Here is a 23,253-nt window from a genome sequence, read left to right on the forward strand (position 1 = left end):
AGTAATTTGCACTTTCAAAAACAATCAACCAAAATTAGCCCATACAGGTTCATACAAACAAAAAGTATGCATAAAAGCAGCAGAATGAGTCAGACAAATGTACTGAAACAGGAGAAAATGGAGGCGCAAATAAGCATGAAGGCTAAGAAAAATACTGAAATCTCTCCATATAGAAAGCAATCCTTTTCCCTATATGTGCAAATAATATAAATTGGTTTGGCCCTAAATTACAGACTGTAAATAGATTTCTCATTATCGAGGTATCAGAGAGGTATCTCATGAGGTACAGAAGGAAAGAGCTCCAGCAAGGCCTTTGCAACCTTACTGTTGTAAAATGTACTGATAGTATTTAATACACGTACTTCTTAATGTATTGTTGCAAAATCTTGTGAAGAATCTGGAGGGAAGACAAAGGTGGGTCTTTCAGCATGACATCAGCTGCTTTTCCACTACAGATCAGCCCAAAACCTTGTTGATATGCTAATAATGTAAAACAAATAAATAAAATAAAAAACTGCACAATTTTGTAATTGCAGCGTTTCCATTAAATTAAAAAAATGCAATTAAAATCACACATAAGTTTCTTCACACGATAAGACATTAAAAAACAAGCCAAAAAATCACCTCATTCTGGCACACAAACATGAGTTTTTTTGTTTTGTTTTTTTAAATTGGCCTGTTCCCATTAAGCAAATTTGTTTTTGTAATTCTAATTTGTGCAACTTTATCATCAATTAAAATATTGCTTGTGATTCCAAAAACAATCACCTAAATTCAGATGTTATAATTGGACACTCAGTCACCCAGTGAAGTCACTCACTTTAATATCTATGGAAATAAGCGCGTATCAAATTTAACACCGTAGAACCTTCATGGCTTGAAGACACTTTGTGTGTAAAAAGTGGCCAAAATATTACATGTGGTATTCAACTCGGTTCTCCATACATTACTTCCCTGTAATGAAGTTGTCATGACAAAAAGGGCTTTTTTTGCTGAAAAATTGATGGTCATTCCTCTGTTTTAGACATACATTAATGCGTGGGCTAATTTGTTCTCATATCTTGTTTTTCTGGATTACTCCTGTTTTTTTTTTTTGTTTTTTTTTTTCTAACATCTGGTGTGAATGTCATGTCAATAGCCAACAATTTTTAAAATTTTCTTTCTAATTTTATTACATAAATATGTTTATTTGCGTGACACCTCATCACAGTCAAGAATACGTTGATTGGATAACTTTCTATCTCTCGTATATCTGTCTTCTCACAACATCTTGAATTTACTTAAAGGTTTTTCTCCTCTCTTGTAGCACAGATCTTCAAGGCCTCTCTTTTAAGCGCACAGAAGAGCAAATTCAAAAAAAGAGCAGTAGAGGTGAATTTCTTTCCATTGTCCTTCTCCGTGCAGGAACCTCCTCAGAAACGCACATTGTTTGGTACAAAGCAAGCTGAAAAGCTTGGACACATGAGAATAATTTATAATAATTCTCATATAGTACTTTTTTAGCCACACGTGAATTCTGCTGTGCTCTGCTGGCTGCTCAGTGCCTCATTTCTCAAAATTGTGTTTACCGTTTGACAACTTTAGACCAGTTTCACCAGAAAAGCTGCAACATTCACAGAGGTCAAACCACAATAATGTGGAATCCAGAACTAAAATATTATAGTCTACCGCCAGTGTTATTGTGCAACATAGCACTACTCGGCTGTAGTTAAAAGCAAATTATACATGTTAAAAACCATGATTGATATTTAATGGGATAAGGGTTGAATTTGGGTCCTCTTGTCAGCGAACTGACACCTGTGTCCACCTCCTCATACCTCCAAGTAATGACCCGATCATCATCGATACTGTCAAGTCAAACTGTCATAACTCATGCAGTGAGACATGCAATGCTAGTGTTCTCACATACTGAGCTTTGAGTGGCATCACGATATTTATAAAGGGAAATGACTCAGATAGGGCTAGCCATTTTACAGTCTTGTTATGAAATTGTATTTTTATAGCTGTGGCTGCTTTGAGTGACAATTGAATAAGCCAGGGGATGCATATAACACCGTCTGGTTTTCAGCGAGCTCTATTCTTTAAGCATCACTTTATTCCGAGACGACAACAACTGAAGAATGAGTGTTAAATGGCACTTACTAATTTAAAAGTCGATTTGATTTTAGAGGCAGCCAATGTTGTTCCCTCGCAAAAATCTTTTCGATGTTGTATGGCTGTTATTCCAGCCTAACACTGTTCAGTTCAGATGTATATTTATATATTTTTTTTACCAAACAAACTAAATCACAGAAAATGCAACATTCCCACCATACAGCATCCAACAGACGATTTAAGAGGACAGGAAACAATAAAGCACTCAAATACTCTATACTTCCACATCCAGGTAATAATACCTCAGAAGGTGGTCGCCTTCATTCTGGGGTGGAGACAAGCAGACCAAGATCCTGCAGTAACGAAGAAGCCCATCAGATCAGACCCTCAATGCCCAAACAACTTCAATCCAAACCATGAATCGACCATCCAGAGATGGGGCCGTTAAAAGGGGGCCAAACAAGCCAGAGCAGCCCACGAGTTTTGCTGACGTTTAGTGACATATTGTTTATCATTTGTGAAATCATTATAAATAACCCTCATATGGGCTCATCATCTTGTTCCTAAATTCTAGGATATGAACTTTAGTGCTATGAGTGAGACTCAGCTCATTAAATGGAGAATGGCTAAGGAAGGCTAATAGTCACTGGTGTCAGTATTCTTTTTTGGTTCTTATCACTCTGTGAACTGATGTTATTAGCTGATAGCTAGAGAAAAAAAAAGGCATCACTAATTGAAAAGCACTAAATTGGAAGGAGATTGGGAGAAACAAAGCGCAGTCTTCCAAGAAATAGGAAGAAGATGATAATGGTGACGACTGCAAGAAGTGAAAATTAAAGTAATTATGGTGAGGAGAAAAGCATGTAACTACAGTATTATTATATTTAGGAAGGAGAAGAAAAGCAAAACGACTTGGAGTGAAGATTGTAGGTAAAGAGTGCCTTGTTTCAGTTGCCATGGACACCAAGTAAGCTGATTTTGTGCATTGCAAGCACTTTTCTCTGAATGAAAGCCCACATACACAACCAAACATTAGGTTCATTAACCATTCAACACAAAATTCTCACACAACCTTAACTCTTTAGCATTTTACATAATCAGCAACTCGCAAAAACATGTTTTACAGAGATCAAGTAATGAGGACCCGCAGCTGGGTCCTAATTAACAAAAGCTATCAAAGCCAAAAGTCAGGTTCAATCATCCAGAATGCCCATATATTAGCCAGACTCTATCATATCATAATAGTGGTACTTATATTATTTTAATTTCCATGTTTTTTTATGTATTCCTCCCCAAATTCAGCTTAATTAGAAAGATGTGGCCAAGTGAGGAAAAAAAAGAATTTTTGTCATGAAGCTTCGGCGCAAATTCAATCTGGAAGACTCTTTAGCTTCACCTGCGTCATCAATCAGCTCCTCCCTCTCATCACCCTGGACCTATCAGCGCTGGATCAAGCCACATCGTGGCCAATCATCGATCAAGCTCCAGTTCATAAGGACCTTCATTAACGGCCTCCTCCGCTTACCAGCTGCGATCAACCCACCTCCGCCCCATCTCCACCTTCAGCTCCCGGCTCTTCAGGCCACATACCTTCTTTGACCGTCGCCACCAGTACAGGCCCCGGGGGGACTGCATTCCTATGCAGCATCAGGAATGTTTGGCCTGAATGCCAAAGGACTTTAAAGTTTATTTGTCATTAAACTTTTTAAATCACTTTTTCTTTCTCTGTCTGAGTCTCTCCAGATTGCAATATCAGTATTTCACCTTTCTTTTCAAGCTAATGCAAATTAGAAATAAAAAGAAAAGTTGGAAAACCTTTAAACTACATTTTTAGAGCGAGAATCCACATTTGACAGATGCTGACTTCTTAGGCAAAATTAAAAAAAAATAAAAACCTAATTCTTAGCAAGAATTAGGTATTTGTAGCAAAAATGAAGTAGTACTTTAGTTACGTTGCTGTTGTCAGACTTTCAGTGCTTTTTTTGACCATTTTTCTTGAACCAGGTAGAGAAATTGTGATATGACATCAGAAAAAGTAGACACTGTAAGCACTACAATAATTAATTGACTAACAAATTGTTCTCCACTAATGATGCTTAAGGCATCTGCTTTGCAGCCTCAGCTTCTTCTTTTGCTAATTTCAACACTAAAGGGTTATTTCACTGTTTTAAGGATTCTGGACTGAATTGTTCATCTCTAGTTTAAACGTTAGCATACTTGAACTGGTCAAGTCTGAACCTAATAATTCTAAACACAATATTATTGAACAATATTATTGAATTATTGACTGTTGAACAGTTTTTTCTGTTCATTAGGAAACAATAGGGGACCAATTTCAGTATGGTTTTGGGTATTAGGAAAGCCTTAGATTAAATGAGAATAAAGACTTAACCTTTTGATAAGTTAATTACTTTTACCTGGCCATGTCCCTCTTGGAAAAGAGATTGTAGATCTCGACGAGGTTCTTAAATGGTTAAATATAGATTATTATTATTGCACTAATTTGAGGTTCTTTAATACAAAGTTTTGAATTGTGAGATTACCGTGTTTGTGAAAACAGGGGAAAAGAAGGCATTACTCATTTTTCCCAAAATTGTTTTAATTCTTGACTTGTGCTGCTCTTGTAAATATAATATGCATTTTCTCATCTCATTAGCTGGATTTATCATTGTCCCTCTAGTTAAAGCCCAAACAGTATTCAGTATGGTCCGAAAATGTTAATTTCAGCACAATGTTTTTTTTTTGTTTGTTTGTTGTTGTTTTTTTCTCAGAGCCTGCAATCATGTGACAAAAGCTCAACACAAACACCGCAAACATAAGAGATGGGAAATTGCAGTGCCACAGAATGAATTTGCAGCTCATTATAGATTGTATTTATCTTTGATGGTTCAGAACAGGCTGGATGTTCTGTTCTTCGTGGAAGGAGTGTGAAAAGCATAAACACGGCCAGGAGTTTTACCTCGTTTTATTCATTTCTAACACAGTTTTCTTCAATCGCCTGTCTTGTAAAATCTCAATAAAAAAAATTGGGATTTTTAAATTCTTTAGTAGATAAAATTGCATATACATTGAAAAATTCAAACTGCCTTCATTTATTCATTGATTTCTACACCTCAATAGAATCATAGATGTCCAATAAAACAAAAATAATGTTTGCCAATTTATGATAATCAGATTTCGTAACTTACATTTGCTTTCTCCTTTATAAGTTATTGCTTTTTTTCTCTTTAAGATTAATAGTGCACACACTAAAACTACATACCTTAATTAGTGTGCTTCTCAATCAATGCAATGACTCAGTGGATGTGAAATTGACTAAGCTCCCATGAGAACTGACAGGTGAAGTAAAAGCACATAAAGAACAACAATGCAATGGCGCATATATTGACACCAATTGTCCCATGAGAAATATAGAAGGCTGCCTACTGGTTGATTATAATTGGACTTCTAGAAGTAAAAGAAACGATCTGAAATTCTGAAAATAAAGAAAGAAAGACAGGCAGATATGTATACATTGTTTCCTGATTGAGTTTAGCGTGTGGGGAAACAACCTTGGCATTTATGTAGCAGAAGATCGTAACATCAAAACATCAACGAAATGCACAATTTCTCTCAATAACCAAAAACTATTCTGTATTCAAGTTTTATAAAGTAATCTACGCGAACAGTATAGCAGATTTTGATGGGTTTTGAGTGGAAAGCGTTTTTGCCAATGAAAGCCTAAAATGATTTCACAAAGCGTAAAAAAAAAAAAAAGTAGGTTCTGATTGGCCATGTGCAGGAACGTAAAACCACACGAGGCTTGTCAGAGCACTGAGCGTTTTATTTATTTATTTATTATTATTATTATTATTATTATTATTATTATTATTATTATTATTATTATTATTATTATTTTGTTCTGGTTGTAAAGCTTGCAAATGCGGCTTTTTCGCTCTCGGCTGCTCGGAGTTAACGTGTTCAGCTTTCCCCGGGATTCGCATCGTTTCGCAGCTCTAATAAAAACAAATGATTTGGAGACATAAGTCGGCGTGATGCAAACGATTTATTGCAGCGGGAGTACACGCGCACATTTCAGCACATTGGACAGCGCACGGCGCCGCAGAGGCGGTGCGTGGATTCAACCGGTGGCTTTCGGCAGAGCAGCAGAGTGAGAGGAGTGCTTCACTCATTGTTACACAAAAGAAAACAACTCTTCGTGCTCCACATGTGGGATAGGTTGCTTTATTTTTGGAGCACTTGGACTTGGGGCTTTGTCGCGCTTTCCAATAAAGTCCGGCGTCGGAAGGCGTGCCGCTCGGTGAGCGTTTCACTCCACAAACCGTGCCGACCAGCGTGCAATAGGTGCCGACGAGAGACCGTCCATTTATAAGGATGCTGGTGGGAAATGCCTGGAGACAGAGATGACGAGATTTGTCAAAAAGCACTCGAACTCCTGTCAGATCTTTGCTCAAAGGGGGAAGTGCAGAATGAAAACTGTCTGGATTTTATCTACTATTTCCGAGATCTCACTAGACCACGGTATTCAGATTCAGGTAAGGCATCGTTTGCACGCTTTCCTTCAGTGGCGGAGCTGATCAGGAGGGAACGTGCATGTGACTTCTTTCGTTGAAACCGACCGGCTTACAGCGCGAGCGTTCGGGTTAGAGCATTTACTTGATCATAGTAGATATTTAATCAACATTCTTGTTTTTTATTTTGTCCCTTAAAATCATTTAGCCGTTGTTAAATCAAAATTTCACTTTATATTTGAAGAAATTTCCTTTTTTTTTCTCCAATTCGTTTATGCGATTTAATTTTGATACCCACCAGAAGAAAATATTAAACTAACTTAATTCCTGACGTTGTTTCGTATAGATAATTCTACATAATGCATATTTTCTCTCGGTTGAGTAAGAAGAAGGTCCATTTTTTGCCTCTGTTACTCGCAGTTATTTGAAAGTTTATTTTCCTCTCTTGCCAAAAAGTCTCTGCCTTGGAGGAATAAAGCGTTTGCCTGAAACCACATCAGAATCAAAGCCGAATGTCAAGAAATACGATTATGTTAAATCATTAAGGCTTTGAGGCTATCAAACCTCACCTGACTTGGCTGGTTGAACGCGCCTGCGCACATAGATCGTGCTGGGCACAATTCCTGCAATCCTCCACAAGCCTATTTTTGTCTATACAGTTTGTATGATGGTTTCTGATTATACAGAAATCGTGCCATTTTAGGTCTGTCTTTTCTGCGATTATTTATTTTTTACTCTAGTCATTTTCCTCCTTAATTTTCTGTCCTGAGTTAACTCAACCACATCCCCAACTTTAGGATGGGCTCACAAGCAGACAAGGAGGTTATCGATCTCAAATCACATGATATTTAATTTGATTTCTCACAAAAGCTGGTAGGTCTCATCCTGTATGAGGCTACAGCAGAATGATAAAGTCAGTGGACAGCCATTGGATCAACTACAGCTCTAAAGAGCTTGGACTAGACCATGCTAAAAGTTTGTTTCTCATAAACATGTAAGTTATGTTTTTATGCAAATATTTTTATTGTTAACCATTGACAACAGTTAATGCCAGTCACACATTTAAATCAAATTGTCAGACAGGTGCAGCAATATTAAGCAATATTAAACTATTAAAAGACTATCAAAACAATGCTGCCTGCATTGTTTTGACTTTATCTATAGGCAGGTAAAGATGTTTTGAAATATCCTGCGAAAAGGTAAAATCTGTTTTCGGACACTGCCCAAAAATAAACTAAATATTTCAGTCATGGGTTGTGTACCAGAACTGATCAAAGATAACCTCATATTGCTGGTAGTATAACTGTTAGAACCATATTCATTGTCATTCTTGGTTTCATAGCAGTGCAAAGATGCCCTGCTGTCATCTCTATTATCCTGGAGCTGATTTCAATATGGACAATCCAATTTTCCATTTCAAATCATAAAGGAAAAAAGGAAATGTTTCTTGGTTTGCCTTTGAGACCCAGTTTTAAGTATAATACATCCCCAGAATAAAAACACTGAGCAGGAGATGACCAAAATAGGTTGTCTTATATAAAACGCCGCAATTGTGCAACATTTCTTGCTGCTTTTAAAAGTAGCACACAAACTGCTGCTGTTTGTAATTCCATTACGTTTCTATCTAACCATCAGCCAATATGTGTTGCAGGTTTGAAACTAAGCTTATATGAACACCAAGCAGCAGGTAAGACCCAGAGGACAACAATTTAAAATGCATGAGTCTGTCCCTGGATACCAACTTCTAATTAACAACTGGAAAATCAAGTAATGCTGCATATTACACATTGAGAAAACAGCATCTCGGAGCTTGCACACTGCCTTTTCATCTCTTGCTCACCTCCTACACTATTGCACCTCTGAAGGACTTGTGCTCTAGATTTGGTTCACCTTCCTCATTGTGATGCTGTCTCCAAACCGTCCCAGATGTCTGTTGATTCCTCTTAAGCAGTCGGTTCTTCAACATTCTGCCAAGCTGGGCTCGGCGTCCTCAGATGGCAGATCCCTCAGTTTCTCCCTGATCACACTTACTCTGGTGTTCACAGAATCTCGCAGCACAGAAAGGACAGTTGGTCTAAGTTCCTGTGCTAACTCTTATGACTGTGCCTACACAGGCTCAACAATGTACTAAGCAAATTTGCTGGATTGGATTTCTGAGCAACAAGAAGAAAAAAAGAGCCATCCTTTTTTTAATTTTTTTTTTTTATTTATGACCATGTCCATTTTCTTCATGTCAAACAATAGACTTATTTGCAGGTAGCTTAATTGCTCATTTTATATCAGTTTGTGCTCATTGCACTTTTTAAAAACTGCCTTTGACTAATGGTTCCCAAAAATATAGCCAGAATGACTTTTGTTTCTCAAGGTAGACACAGTGTTTATATTTGTAAATGCTAATTTGCATAAACTTAGAAGTAAATGATACATTTCTTCAGTATTATCTCTAAAAAACAAAAATTAAAAAGTAAGACCATCTTCTTTGACACATTTGGGAAATATCTAACATTAAATGATTTGTTAATGCTAATTAGAAAAGAAAAACTATTACTATTGATTAAAGTGTCTATCTTCTCCATGTCAATTTTGATTTAAAAAGTTGCAAGCTTCTATGACTAGGTCACAGTAGGATAGAAACATCTCTGCTTATTACTAGGAATGTTTAATGGGGTATTTTGTTTCAAAATTCTGCGCAAGTCTTCCCCTGGACAAATTTATTTTTAATATATGGCACAAAAATTCCATCTCTTCTCTTTTACAAAAAGATAACTTATGGCATCTTGCACAGTCAGCATAAGAAAGCAGAATGTGTGCACCACTGACACCACATATCCAAAAATAGACATGGTCATAGATTTGCAGATACTGCCGCTATTAGAAAACACTGTGCAAGAGGGTGGAGATGCCTATGTGTCCAGCAGCTGAATTCAAGGAGCTCAGTCAAAAGCTAAGGCAGATACGGGCGGCCAGCATTTCAATAAATGAACATGATCACACAATGCAGTTCTGCTGCAAAGTTGAAAAAAATGGAATGTCTCAGATGGATAGTTGAATGGCAAAATACTACAAGAAGATGTGACATGTGAAGATATATCAAAAAGACAAGTGCTTTCTAAGCTAAGTGCCATTTTTTTCTGTTTGATTTAAAGAACAAACACTTGACGTAACAAGTACTATAGAATGGAAAACAAAAGCAGAGAGTATATATATATATATATATTTTGATTTAAAGAACAAACACTTGACGTAACAAGTACTATAGAATGGAAAACAAAAGCAGAGACATTTAAATAAAATTCAAGAATCTGCCAGTGTGACAACAGCAGGAAGTGGGCATTGATGGACGTTGTAGTGGTGCCAAGCAAAAGACCAAACACTGTAACTTGACCTTAAACAAAGAAAGACTCTAGACCAGCAAAGGCGTGTTTGTTCTGTCTGCAAAATAATGTTTTTATAGCTGTCAGATTCAACTCTGACAGACATAGACTGATGCTTTCACCTGCACCTATACCAACTACAGGATAAGAAACTGAAACTGATTTAAAACAGGAAATGTTTAGTCTTCTTATTTCAGATACTGAAAAGAATATTATTTGTGGGAGTGAAAGTATTTGATCTCAGTTTTATTCTTTAAATTTACTGGCTGATGGATTCCTCACGGCGCTCTGTGAGATGGTCAGAGCTTAGGATATTTTCAACCTCACCTTACTCAAATATCTGCTTTCATCTGTATTGACTTAGTTGCAAAACTACCAAGACCTAAACATAATTGATGGCAGAGTCATGCTCTGGGGATGCTTGTCTTCATCATGAACAGGAAAGCTGGTCAGAATTGGTAGGGCGGATGTAGCTAAATGCAGGACAGTCTTGCAAAAGACTTGAGATTAGGGCAAGTTGACATACCTAAACATATATCCAGAGCTTCAGTAGGACGGCTAAGAACAGTGGTCGCCAAACCAGGTCTTAATAGTGAGAAACCTCATTTAAATGAACGGCAATGGACTGTCCTCAATGACATTCTGATAAGAAAATACAATCATTCAAATCAGGTCTGTTGGAGCAGGGGCAATCTGAAATATGCAGGACAGTGAACCCTGAGGACAAGGGTTAGGCCCACCGCTATTTGCATACTAAGAGATTGGAATAGGCTCCTCAAAATCCAGTCCTTTAATTCATTTAAGAATTTGTGGCAAGACCTAAAATGTGACATTTATAGATCATCTTCATTGAATATGGCTGAGCTATTTTGCAAAACGTTTTAAATACTTGCACATTTTATAGGAGCAGGAAGCAGTTCTGCACAGTATAAACTGGAATAGATAAACAGGAATAAATGGCACACTTTTCAAACTTTTATTTGGAAAACATTCTATGTAAAAACTACATATCATTTCTTTCATCATTAAAACTGTGCATTGCTGTGGGTTGACCTTTACATCACATCCCAATACATTGCATAGAAGGCTGAACTGGAAAACGTGCAAAGATGTTCTGCCAGCCAGACAGACTGTAGAATGAATGAGTGAAAAAAAACAAAAAAACAAAGCCTTATAATCTATTGAGTTCAAGATTTTTAAAATATTAACAGGACAAAACCATGAAATTCCCCAAGATTTAATACATAAATAAGGTAATATAAATGCAGTACCATCCAACATTTTTTAATTTGTACGTCACTTGAATGAAGTTAGCCTTTTATTATACCTTCTAAAGTGGTGTTGATCAGCAGTACATTTTCTAGACAGACTGAAGAGCCAGAGTTTTCTATTGACTTTGGTTGCTTTGTCAGCACATTATTAGTCAGGTCTTTTTCTCTCAGATTGTACAGTGTGAGAGAAAATGCACTGGGTCGACGGGTAAAGAGGAAAAGTATTTTCAGAGCTTAAAAAGTATCTCTAGCAGATCTTCAAAATCTTAAACTGGACATTTGATCAAAGATTTTCTCTCAAGAAACTGTCTTATAATTTGACAACATATTAGAAAATGTATAATTAATGTTTGCAGATACTTTTGTTTAAAAAAAATATTTTCTGCAAAAGAATCAGCATCAATTTATATGTTAATTATACTGTCATACACATAAACACTGCACATCCTTTGAGTATAGAAGCATTTGTATACACCATACACCAGAGTTAAATGTCTTAAGAGAAAAAAAAAATCCTGTCAAAATGTTCAAACTGAACCCCAAAGAACTAAAAAAAAAAAGTGAAGTAATGTCAGGAGGCGTGGTTGGTGGTGGTGAGATAGAACGCGGGGACCCAGATGAAGATGATAATGATGATGAATTTAATGAAGGTAGCAGCTCGAATAGTCAAAACAAGTAGGCAGCACAGTGAGCGGAAAATAAAGCCAACACTGGTAGCAATAGACTGAGCAACAGAGCCAACGCCGACACAGGACTTAAGCAGTTCTACTGTGACGACGAAATAATCAGAAACTCAGGACTAACAGTTCTACTGAGAAACTGAACTGAAAACTACACCAGACGAGGAACAGACGAGGTATGACGTACGACGAGGATCCGACCAGAGACAAAGACAACAGGTGGGACTAAATACACAGGGAGGGCAATCAAAGAATGAGGCACACCTGGGAAGCAATCAACGGGGAAGACGCAGAAACAACAGAGACTCAGGACAGAAACTGTTCACAGAAAAACCTTAATATAAATACACAGAAACACGGATCATGACAAGTAAAGCTAAAGTCTAAGAACATTTATTTGGTAATCCATCATTTGCATGTTACTGTATCTGCTCTGTGTAATTTATAAACAAAAACTATCTTGAAATATCCGTCGGAAGATGAATGTGTCTGTGTTAAGAATTGATAATATTCTTACTTTTCTCCTATTGTTAATCTACGATAGGAATGGTGTAGCTTTAGCACGAAGCAAAAATTGCAAGTAAAACCTCAATTTAACTCTGATTTCTTTTCACTTGTCATCTTCTCAGATATATCAGTGAGTCTACTCTCACTGGTGGTTACTGCCTGTGGATTGGCTCTATTTGGGGTCTCCCTCTTTGTCTCCTGGAAACTCTGCTGGATACCATGGAGGGAGCGAGGACTTTCACCCACAACAAAGGAGGCTCAAGGGCACATAAACCCCACCATGAGCCCTCTGCCCGCACAGTCTGCACCCAAACAGCCAGTTTACACTGCCGTCGACCCTCCGATGCACAACCGCCGTAAGTCTTCGCATTGTTCTGTCGCCAAAGAGCCTACACCCGTGGCCTCGGTTGTGTCAGTGGAGGCTCCCATGACTCCCGTGTCACCTCCACCTGTGGTGATAGCCACACCAGAGGCAGCTATGAAGATAAGCCACACATCCCCGGACATACCACTGGATGCTCAGAGTAAAACTCGGGAAAATGGAGTTCACACAAACCCTCGAATGCAGAGGCAGACAACAGAACCAGCGCCAGGACAAGAAATGGGGTAGGTATTGGTTTTCCTAATAGTCACAAATAAGAGGTATTCCTGTTCTGGGACTCCAGCCTTTCCATTATCTTGAATGTAACTACTAATATGTCTCTCTTAACAAAAAAAAAAGTTGAATCTTACTGCCTTTGATTCTTTTTGATGTAGTCTGACTTTGATTATTTGTTTGCCTTCTTTGTCCTCAGTCAAGGCTCCATTCGCAGACATATGAACCTCTCTAACCCAGACTTCAATGTGGCACAGTTCCAAAGACAGGATTCCCTTACTGGAATGGGTCTTGGCCTTGGCCGCCTCAAACCCGAGCTGTACAAGCAGCGCTCGCTCGAGGGGGACGAGGGCAGTCGCAGAGGTGGGGGATGTGGGCGCCTCCACTTTATTCTTAAATTTGACTGCGACTTGGAACAATTAATAGTTAAAATCCACAAAGCAGAGGACCTCCCAGCCAAGGATTTCTCTGGTACCTCTGACCCTTACGTTAAGATCTACCTGCTGCCTGATCGGAAGACTAAACACCAGACCAAGGTGCACCGCAAGACGCTCAACCCCGTGTTTGACGAGGTCTTCCTGTTCCCCGTGGCCTACTCTGAGCTTCCCACACGAAAGCTGCATTTCAGCGTCTATGACTTCGACCGCTTTTCACGCCATGACATCATCGGTCAAGTAGTGGTAGACAACTTCCTGGATCTGGCAGATTTTCCCAGGGAGACAAAACTCTGCCGCGAAATCCAGTATGTCTCCTCGGTAAGTCATTTCAAATACTCATTTTGTTCCATGGTTGTAGAAATGAAAAGTAAAAAAAAATAAAATAAAAATGAATGTATGTTTTATCATTTAGAAGTTTTTTTTATATATATATTTATAAATATATATATTTATTTTCTTTTCAAGCAGTTGAATTGTCATTTCTTCATTAAACACTTGTTCTTTGTGGTGTGTGAATGCATAAAGTCATTGTCTGCTTTCCTCTTTGCATTAAAATTAGTTTGACTAGTCATTGTAACAACAGAAACAATACATATTAGGAAGGAAAAACAACCAGCACACAGTAGCTGTCAGATGCCTATCTAATATAATCCTTTATAATGTTCACAGTTGCCAGACATATGACTCATTTTAGGCTGGGCCTGCTGCTATTTCTCTTTCTGCTGAAACTAGCCAAAAGACAAATAAAATTCACAAGACTTTTGAGAAAATCAGCAGCATTTCCCACATCGGGTTTACTGCAGTTGTGCTTGTGTCTATTTTAAAAGGTGACAAAATTATAATGTGAGATTATTTTTAGGATCACAGCTGCTATGTTATTCGACAAGTATGATCAAAGATGGTAGTTTTTTTATTTTAATTTTTTATTCCTCATGAATCTAAATATGGAAAAGAACACTAAGCATAATCACATGCAGTTTGGTGGCTCATTTCGTTTTTGGGTTAATGCTAAAAGGGCATATTCTGGGACTAAACATGTCTAACAAATAAATTAACGTTTTGGTTTTTTTATTGCTCAATGAAAGATGTTGTGGGGAGATTTATGTTTTCTGTGTTTGTCCTTTTCTTGCAAAGCATTTTTGAATGTCCTAAACAGCATTATATGTTTGTCATAAGGTTTTGTCAGTAGTGTCAGTATTAGAGAATATTTTAAATGAAGTATCTTTTCTTGAGCCTTTTCTGCAGCAGATTGATTGGCTTCCTTGTCAACCTGAGACACATCATGAGAGTCATGATTGTGTTCACTGACAGTAATGTTATAATTATTAGTACTATTGCCTCTATATTTAGTTTTAAAATATTTTACTGTGGTAGTGAAATTATTGTTTGCATTAAACGAAACAATCAGCTACACAACTTTCTTTTTTTGTTCATGCCATGGCCTTTTGGTCCCTTAAATCCTTGAATTTAAAAATGTGAAGAGATTTAAGGGCTCCAGGTTTCAACTTTAACATCAGTGACTCACAGTAAGAAGGTCTCAGTTTGAAAGCTGGCAACACAAACTTTGTGCAGTTTATACATTCCCACTGTGCATGGGTGGACTTTCTTCATGTACTCTGGTTATACCCTAAAGTCTTCATACTTGTGTCTTAGTTAAACATGAAAGCACAAATATTATCCCTAAGTGTGAGTGTCTGCCTTATGGGTCATTCTCTCTTTTGGGCTCCAGAAAGGATAATGACTTTTGCAAAACTAATAACTAAAAAAAGACAATAGTTGACCAGAGATGCATCTTTTTTAACTGGTCATGCAATCAACCATGACAGGAAGCTTTTTTTTCTGCTCTAAATATCCTAAACCTTCACATAACTAAGAGAAGTCTCCAGTTACCTTAGAGTGAATTGCTTGCTGAGCCTCCACAGATTTCCTGGAAGAAGACAAATGGGAAGAAATCATGTTTGAGGAATGACGCAAACTGGGTTTGGTAGTTTTGCTTCAAAACTACAGAGCAATGTAAACTTTGATTTTCATGCTTGAGTCAATATTAAAAGATTTGAGCACACACACCTGCGAGAAAGGCCCATTTCACTCGCTGAGCTCAAGTGGAGCTGCAGCTAAATGTCTACCTGACTAAGAGAATAACACTTCCTTTAATAATGTCGAGGAAAAAGGAAGTGATTTTCAGTAAAATAACATTTTAGTTAAGCAGCATCTTCTCCTGATGTCAGAAAAAAATACCCCTTTCATTATAGTTTCAATTTACAGATAAAATGTCATGGAAAGCATGGTTTGTAAACGATACTGTTATAATTATTACAACCAGTTCTGATCATTTTGTTGAAGTATTTTAATAACTAACTAACTTTACCAATAACCACAATTCCAAATTAAATTAACCATATGGTTGGTAGTTGTACCCTTTTGTGTATTGCTATGTAACAAGATTATAGAAGCAGTTGTTTGCACTGCAGCAGTGAGGAAACGAGAGCACATATGGAGTCACGATTCTTCATTTTTGTACAGTGTATGAATCTTACTTACAATCCTGTAGATTTTGGGACACCTTTAAACAAATGCACATCATGATTTTCCATTTACCCTCAGCTAACGGCAAGTTTTGCAACCAAACAAGAAGTAAGAAGGTCTCACTTTGAATGTAAACAGACACAACTAATTTGAGCTTAATAATTAATAAACGCTACACATTACGTCAGTACCATTTTAAATTTATTACCATGTGCAAGAGAGGAGTGACGGAATAGAGAAAGTTGTCACAAATCAACAGAGAAAAAGAGGCACAGACATTATTCTGTCGGCATGCTGCCAGATAGAGACTTCAGAGGAATATCGACAAAAGTATTGATATTTTTGAGAAACTCCCAGCTTATGGTTGTTTTGTGGATCGATGTTTCCACTTATGCCCTTGATTAATTGTTAGTCAATGTCGTCCATTTAGAGCAGAAACCCATGAGAAAGGTGGATGATGAGAACCAGTGATTCACAAAATCCAACATCCTCCGTTCTCACACTTTTCTTTCACACTCCCAGTACTCAGAGAAACCAGATACAGCTCACAGGCTGTGTGCCTCGTCTGAGCACAGACTGTAAGACGTGCACAAATGCTTGTGTCCACAAAATCTGCACAGAAATCTCTCAGAAATTAGTACACTATCCAAAAGGTAGGACATTCAGTAACTACTGCACCACAGATGATTGGATATAAATGATGGAATTTTCATTAAGCCTCATTGCCAGAGGGAGGGACCATACTGTTTGTGTCATTGCCAGATTGGTCTTGTTGAGCTCCGCAGCAGAAGCAGATTGTATATTTATGGAAGAACATGTGTCATTTTTCTGATATTGAGAATGGCACTGGTAATAAAAACAAATGCTACATAATGCTTTTATTGCTTAAGGGGATTTGGATTTGATTTCGTTTTGATGATTTTAGCTTTTCAACTTAATGTAATGAAGGATAATGTGCCACAGATGGTAAATTCAGAATTACAATAAATGTAATATTATTGAAAAAAAAAAAAAAAAAAAAAAAAACTCGGCATTTGATTTCTAAGCTGGATCCTAGAGCAGATTTTGAAATTGTTTACCTGTGTGCATTTTGATGATGCATGTTGACGGGACATGAAGCATGTAAGACCCGCAGGTTCTTTGTGGGATCTGGACCATACGTCAATAGATAAATAAATAATCCTTGGCTGTGTTTGATTATCAATTTCTGATTATTCAAGATTCATACCCTTGTGTACCCTTAGTGGTATATTTTTTTCTTGCTTTGTATTATAACACTCGAGTATTTATAATTTCTGAATAAAAATACCTCATACAAAGCAATCTCAACCCTTGTATGAGCACCCGTCAAACTAAACATAAAAAGTGTTTTAAGAACCTCTAACGCTATGACAGTCCTAGGCGTACCTAATTGTAAATGTTGGACTGAAAATGTTTTTATGCTTGTATCTATTGTATCATTTCAGGTTGCCTCTAGGTCATAAATTGCTGAAGAATTGCTGTGAATTATTCTAAAGCCTAATTTAACACAGTTATACAGTATTTACATTTGCTGAAATTACTATTTAAATATCTGAAATATATAAATTTCAACTGCTTTAATTACAAATTATATTTCCCCCACTTCATACATAAATGTGCATTGCATATCTATTTTTGTATTCGTAGCATATGGACGGCACCATTTCACGTTAAATCTCCACTTGTATCAAATGGGAAGCGTGTTTATTTGAACTCTTTGCATCTTGCAGAGTTCAGTTTGAGCGACATCTGTGTGGTTAATTATTGTGAAGCCACAGCTAAATTGAGCAAGCCATTACACAACCATGTTCAACAATCTGAGTTAATAAATCACAAGAACCCTTTCACTTTCACAGGAGAAAACAAACATATCTGTTAGAGTCGCATCAATGAGTAAAACCAAACATACTTGGAAACTCAAGGTAATTACTGGCACGTCCTGGCAGAAACGGTGAACAGAAACCGTATTTACTGTGCATAACATTACCATGTCAAACAATCATTTATATGCAGGTAACTCGGGGGGGTAGCATTACTCATTGAAATCAAATGATCTACTTTTACTGGCTTAGTTTCACCTCTGATTGTGTCAAATAAAGACTGTTCATGAGACTCAAATCCCAGATCTTGAGTCTGAGTTGAGTCTTGAGTCTTTACAGTGTGACATCAAGTCTGTAAACTAAGTTTTTGCAAATTAAAAGTGACTTTTGTTAAAGTCACAGATTTGAGGCTCCTCTGGTCGTTATGCTTTATGTGAATGTTTCTTCCCAGTTAAGATTGCATTACTGTTCAGATAGTGTCTTTGCTTCGCTATAGCTAATTAAAAAAATGAAAGGATTATCATTTTATCCACGATAAAGCTTAAGTATAGGTCAGCTGGTGTGCATAGATTTGGAGCAAGTGTTTAAATTCCTCTAGTTTATGAAAACTCTGTTGGCATAGAGAAAACTTGCAATGATCACAAAACAATAACTCTGGAATCACATGGTAAATTACTGCACTGCTCTGTCACACATATGTGGTTTCAGTATTTTTTATGTTTTGATTTTTTTTTTCACTCTTTTAAAGATGCACACACGTAATATTGCACAGACTGGATATACTTTACCACTGAAATTATAAAACATTTGCAAGATTGAACTTTATCATCAGCATGAACGGCTGGACGGGTGGATGGATGTCCACAGCATTTAAATGCTTAATGGGCTGACATTTTATAAAATTAAACAAACACATCAATAACTCAGGGAGAGATTGTGGTGTAGGAGTAGTGCTCGCCACACATTTTGTCTGCTGCCATGGTTCTCACTTCTTGGTGGAGCTATTTTCAGTGCAGGTGATAAGTGAGCTGCATCTAAGCAGAAGTCTGCATTCTAGCTGAAATATGGGAGGGTTTATCTGAGCCAAGCATAGGACACGGTTCTTTATTTTGAAAAAATAAAAATAAAAAAAGCATGAAAATCACTGTAAATAAAAGTCAAGACACTCCTGCTGTTCTTCCTCAGCTTTGTCTCCAGTGCATACAGGAATAATAAACGAAGATTCAAACCGAGGTGAGAGTAAATGTGTCTCTGATGTCTTTTAGGATAACGTGGACCTTGGGGATTTGATGTTCTCCCTCTGCTACTTGCCTACAGCAGGCCGATTGACCATCACCATGATACAGGCTCGCAATCTTAAGGCCATGGATATAACTGGCGCATCGGGTAAATAAAATCAGACCTAGAAAGTTGCGCTGCTGTCCAGGAAAGAAATAAATGCATAACATAAACATTTCTCTGTCTTTTAAAAAAGATCCATATGTGAAGGTTTCTCTGATGTGTGAGGGTCGGAGACTGAAGAAAAGGAAGACATCTACGAAAAGGAACACCTTGAATCCAGTCTACAACGAGGCTATTGTCTTTGATGTCATTCCAGAAAACATTGAGCAGATCAGCCTTTTAATAGCCGTGATGGACTATGATCGGTTAGCTTACAACTTACATCATATCTTTCATTAATAATTACAACACAATAAACAGTTAAACCTACACTGAAACCTTTTTTAGGGGATGTGTAAGCCATGGTTTAAAGTCTGAACATTTTTTTTAACAATCTTAACACTTTCCTTTCAGAAAGTTTTCTCATTAAGAACGTAACATGGCATTGACCCAGAATGCAAGGCAAGCTGAGATTACATTCTTTCTCTTCTCTCTTCCCCCTGCGCCTGTAGCGTGGGTCATAATGAGGTCATTGGTGTGTGTCGAGTCGGCAATGATGCAGACAGCCTCGGTCGAGAACACTGGAGTGAAATGCTCACATATCCACGGAAACCTGTCGCCCACTGGCATCCTCTTGTTGAGGTGAGTTGGCTTTTCTATAATGGATGTGACAGCTGTTTCCAGGCATGGACGACTGACCAGTTTACAAACGCAAAAATTTCTTTTTTTTTTTTTCTTCAGTTGTTTTCTACTAACCATTTCAAAACTGGGATTTTCCACAAAACCTTGACTCTTCTTCCCAGTTCCTGAATTGTACCGTTTCTTCAACAGTAAAATTGTTTGCACATTATTGAGTTTCTAGGAATTGAAGTGGCCCAAAAGATTTAAAACTTCAAACTTATAAAAAAGATAGAAATATGAAACAAGTACATATTTTCACTTCCTAGTTTTTCACAAATAAAACCAAAAAAGTCTCCTCTTTGCTTGTCTACATAAGTTGAGAACAAACAAGCATCTTTTCTCTAAAAAAGATGCTTTTGTACATACTTCTTTCAGTATGTATTTGAATACATTAGATGTCTTTGGAACAATGGTCTTAAGACACAGAGACCAATGTGGAAACATAAACCACATGCACTTACCAGAATACTAATGTAAGTGTGAAGGTAAACAAGGCCGTTTGTCCTAAAGCTGATTCCAGTCATACAGCAGTTTAATGACACTCAGGATATCTTCAAATCTTCAACAGAAAGTATGATAAAGAAAAGGTGTTGTAGTGGCATAGTTGTAGAAATATCTGCAAAAATAAATCCCCAGAAACCGCCATAAAAGAAAACATTATTGTACACATTGTAACAGTTTTGTTATGCAGAGGCTGATTACATTATATATATATATATAAAAAAAAGTTATTTAATTTTGTTGTGTCTGAAGTTGGTCCTACAAATGATTAAACCATGGGTTTTTCCCCCCCCCCAGATTTGTATATTATTGAGTAATTTCTTTTTCAGGAAGAGAAGCCATAATTTAAATACATTCTGGTTTTAACACAAGACGTAAAATTAATGTTAAGATATGTATCAAATTTGACAAAAGTGAGAATGTTTTTCTCTAGGAAGAATAAGTATAAAATTTAAAATATGATTACCTCAAATAACAACCATCTCCACAAAAGAAGTACAACCTCCTAGACTGTGGGCAATAAAGTGATTATAAAGTCTGAACTTGAGTAGGAAAAGAAAAGAAAAGATAATTGAGTTTCATTCACTTTCAACAATTCAATGCAGACAGCAACTTTTTGGTACCGTTGAAAAATATAAAAAAGAAAAAAAAAAAACTAAGACGTCCTTGGAATCACAACAAATAGTACTGTATTTTTTCTATATCCTCAGCAGCTGCTGTATTTTGAATCCTGTGTAGAAACCAAATATTAGCCAAAGTTTTATTTTCATTTCCACAAATCACTCATTCTCACAAAAATATGCACCTGGAGGTGCATAACTTTCAAACTTTCATCCTTTCACCTGCAGATGTCAGTCAGAATAGAAAGTTGATTAAAAAAAGAATAAAGGCTAAACTTTGCAGCTTTCTTTTACTACCCAATTCCGTGTTGGTTGTAAGTTATTTTGTATGTTCAAAACAAAAATGTGTATATCAAATAAATGTTGTGCTTTTTCTCATTATCTATCTGTTTCTATGAGTTATTTGTGTAATATATTTTTTCTTAATTTACTTGTTCATTAATTTTTGTTTTGTTGTGTCCTTTCTCTTCTGTTTCTTACAGTACCAGGGGACTACAAGTAGTAGCCAAGGAGGATCTTGTAATTCCCTAAAAGCTCCTCCTTCTCCGTAGCCTTCAGCAAAAATTTAAATTAAACTACTGATCAACCTGAAGCTCCTGCTGAGTACTGCTGAATGTTGTTCAAAAATGGTTTTAATGAAATTAATGCAGGCATTTAGTAACAGCTATGGAAAGGAGAGATGCACACTGTCTTATGTTGCATGTAGAATGATTGCAAGAATGGATGTTTTGTTTTTTACGATGTTTCATTAGAAATACAGGTGTATGCAGACATTTTAAGTCTGTGCAATTCCTGCGTTTATACAGACTATACTGTTATTTATTTTTACATAGTCTTGGTACTTGTTTTAATAAAGTGAGTCTGTACTTGCGATATGTACTTAAAACCATTTGAACTGCCATGCCATTCCTTTGGTTCTATTTAGTGTTAACTTGGTGCATGAGGTCACGGTTTGGTGGGAAATCTCCTAGTTTGTTTGCTTCTGTTACTATTTTTACAATGCAGCGTGTTGCTTTGTCTGTTGATGTGAAGTAACGGTTAATTTACATACAACGTATATGTGAGCAAAACTATGTTGATTGTTGGAAATAAATAGTGTTGAATAAAAGTAACTGGAGCCTTTTTTGTTGAGTTGTTACGTTAAATTCCACAAAGAAGAATGTTGTTTGGAAGTCAACTTATAGAAGAAGTAGTACAGAATATGTATATACAACCCCGATTTTTACAACAAATGTGTAAGAAAATTGTTTTAAGCTACAGAAAAGAAAGAAAAGTCCAGTGAAATATAACTTTTACAAAATAAATAGTTTTTTCTATATCTGTAAAAAAAACTATCAGTATGCTGTAACATATGAGACAGATAGTCTGTGAAAAGAAAATCCTTACTATTAATACCTTTTATGAAGTAATGTATATGCAGAGATTGGGATAGGATATTAGCTGTGGCTTGCAAACTTGCAATAGTAACAAAATGGGACAACACAATGCATCCAGTCTGGACTAATTGACAGAGATTTTTGATCACATTTATCTGACAAACATAATGAGGGAATAAAAACTGTAGATGGAACAGAACCAAGAGAAATAGGATGTATCCCAAAGGGAAAAAAAAGAGGTGTACCTGACATTTCTTACTAATGTTCCTGTAAATCCCTGTTTTTGTTAGGAGGATTAAAACAAATTGATTTACATTTTTATCCCCGGTTCTGTTTATTGCAACTATTTATAGCAGTGGCGATATGTTGTTACAGATGAATATCCTAAGACTGTAACTATCATGCCCTTCAAATATTTGAGCAAGCAGTGAAGAACCATGACCCTGTCTGCTTAGTCGCCTGCTGATTATAATGCACCATGTGACCGTATCGTGATTGGATTGTCATCTGAAGGAGGGAAAAAAAAAAAGGAAGGAGAGTGTTGGTTGTCACTGCAGAGACAGAGGTGAGTGGGTTGCTTGTTAAGGCCTTGTTAGTGGGCACTGTGTATGACACATTTCTACTGCACTGTACTACAATGATTCAGACAAGGAGGGGGACAGAGAGAGAGCGATCTTATCACTGAACATCTTACCTGGTGGAATAATTATCCACCTGACATTTGGCTTACGCAACCAAAGACTGTTAGTGTTAAAAAGCTGAAGAAAATCCATTGTAAAAAGCTACATTGACAGAACATTTCCAACAAAAGTACTTCAGAAAGGTATTTTACAAAGTAATTAATGATAATGATTACAAG

At 36.8% G+C, this 23,253-nt stretch overlaps 1 protein-coding gene and 1 long non-coding RNA gene across 2 annotated transcripts; one reads left to right on the top strand and one right to left on the bottom strand.

The window, feature by feature from the left end:
* The first annotated feature begins 5,993 nt into the window (after positions 1–5,993).
* Positions 5,994–22,141, top strand: syt9a (synaptotagmin IXa). Its single transcript, XM_007549836.2, has 7 exons — positions 5,994–6,629; positions 12,560–13,043; positions 13,232–13,787; positions 19,102–19,222; positions 19,311–19,482; positions 19,729–19,858; positions 21,501–22,141. The coding sequence occupies exons 1-7, from the start codon at positions 6,482–6,484 to the stop codon at positions 21,567–21,569; spliced, it is 1,680 nt and encodes a 559-aa protein (XP_007549898.1). The 5' UTR covers positions 5,994–6,481; the 3' UTR covers positions 21,570–22,141.
* Positions 13,934–21,493, bottom strand: LOC107835970 (uncharacterized). The gene is made up of 2 exons (XR_001661814.1): positions 20,359–21,493; positions 13,934–15,396 (listed from the first exon to the last, which is right to left on the bottom strand). It is a non-coding gene; the product is annotated as an uncharacterized LOC107835970 (long non-coding RNA).
* Positions 22,142–23,253: the final 1,112 nt, after the last annotated feature.

This window comes from Poecilia formosa, unplaced genomic scaffold, assembly GCF_000485575.1.
Source record: "Poecilia formosa unplaced genomic scaffold, Poecilia_formosa-5.1.2 Scaffold33, whole genome shotgun sequence".
In the NCBI taxonomy this organism is placed as follows: Eukaryota; Metazoa; Chordata; class Actinopteri; order Cyprinodontiformes; family Poeciliidae; genus Poecilia; species Poecilia formosa.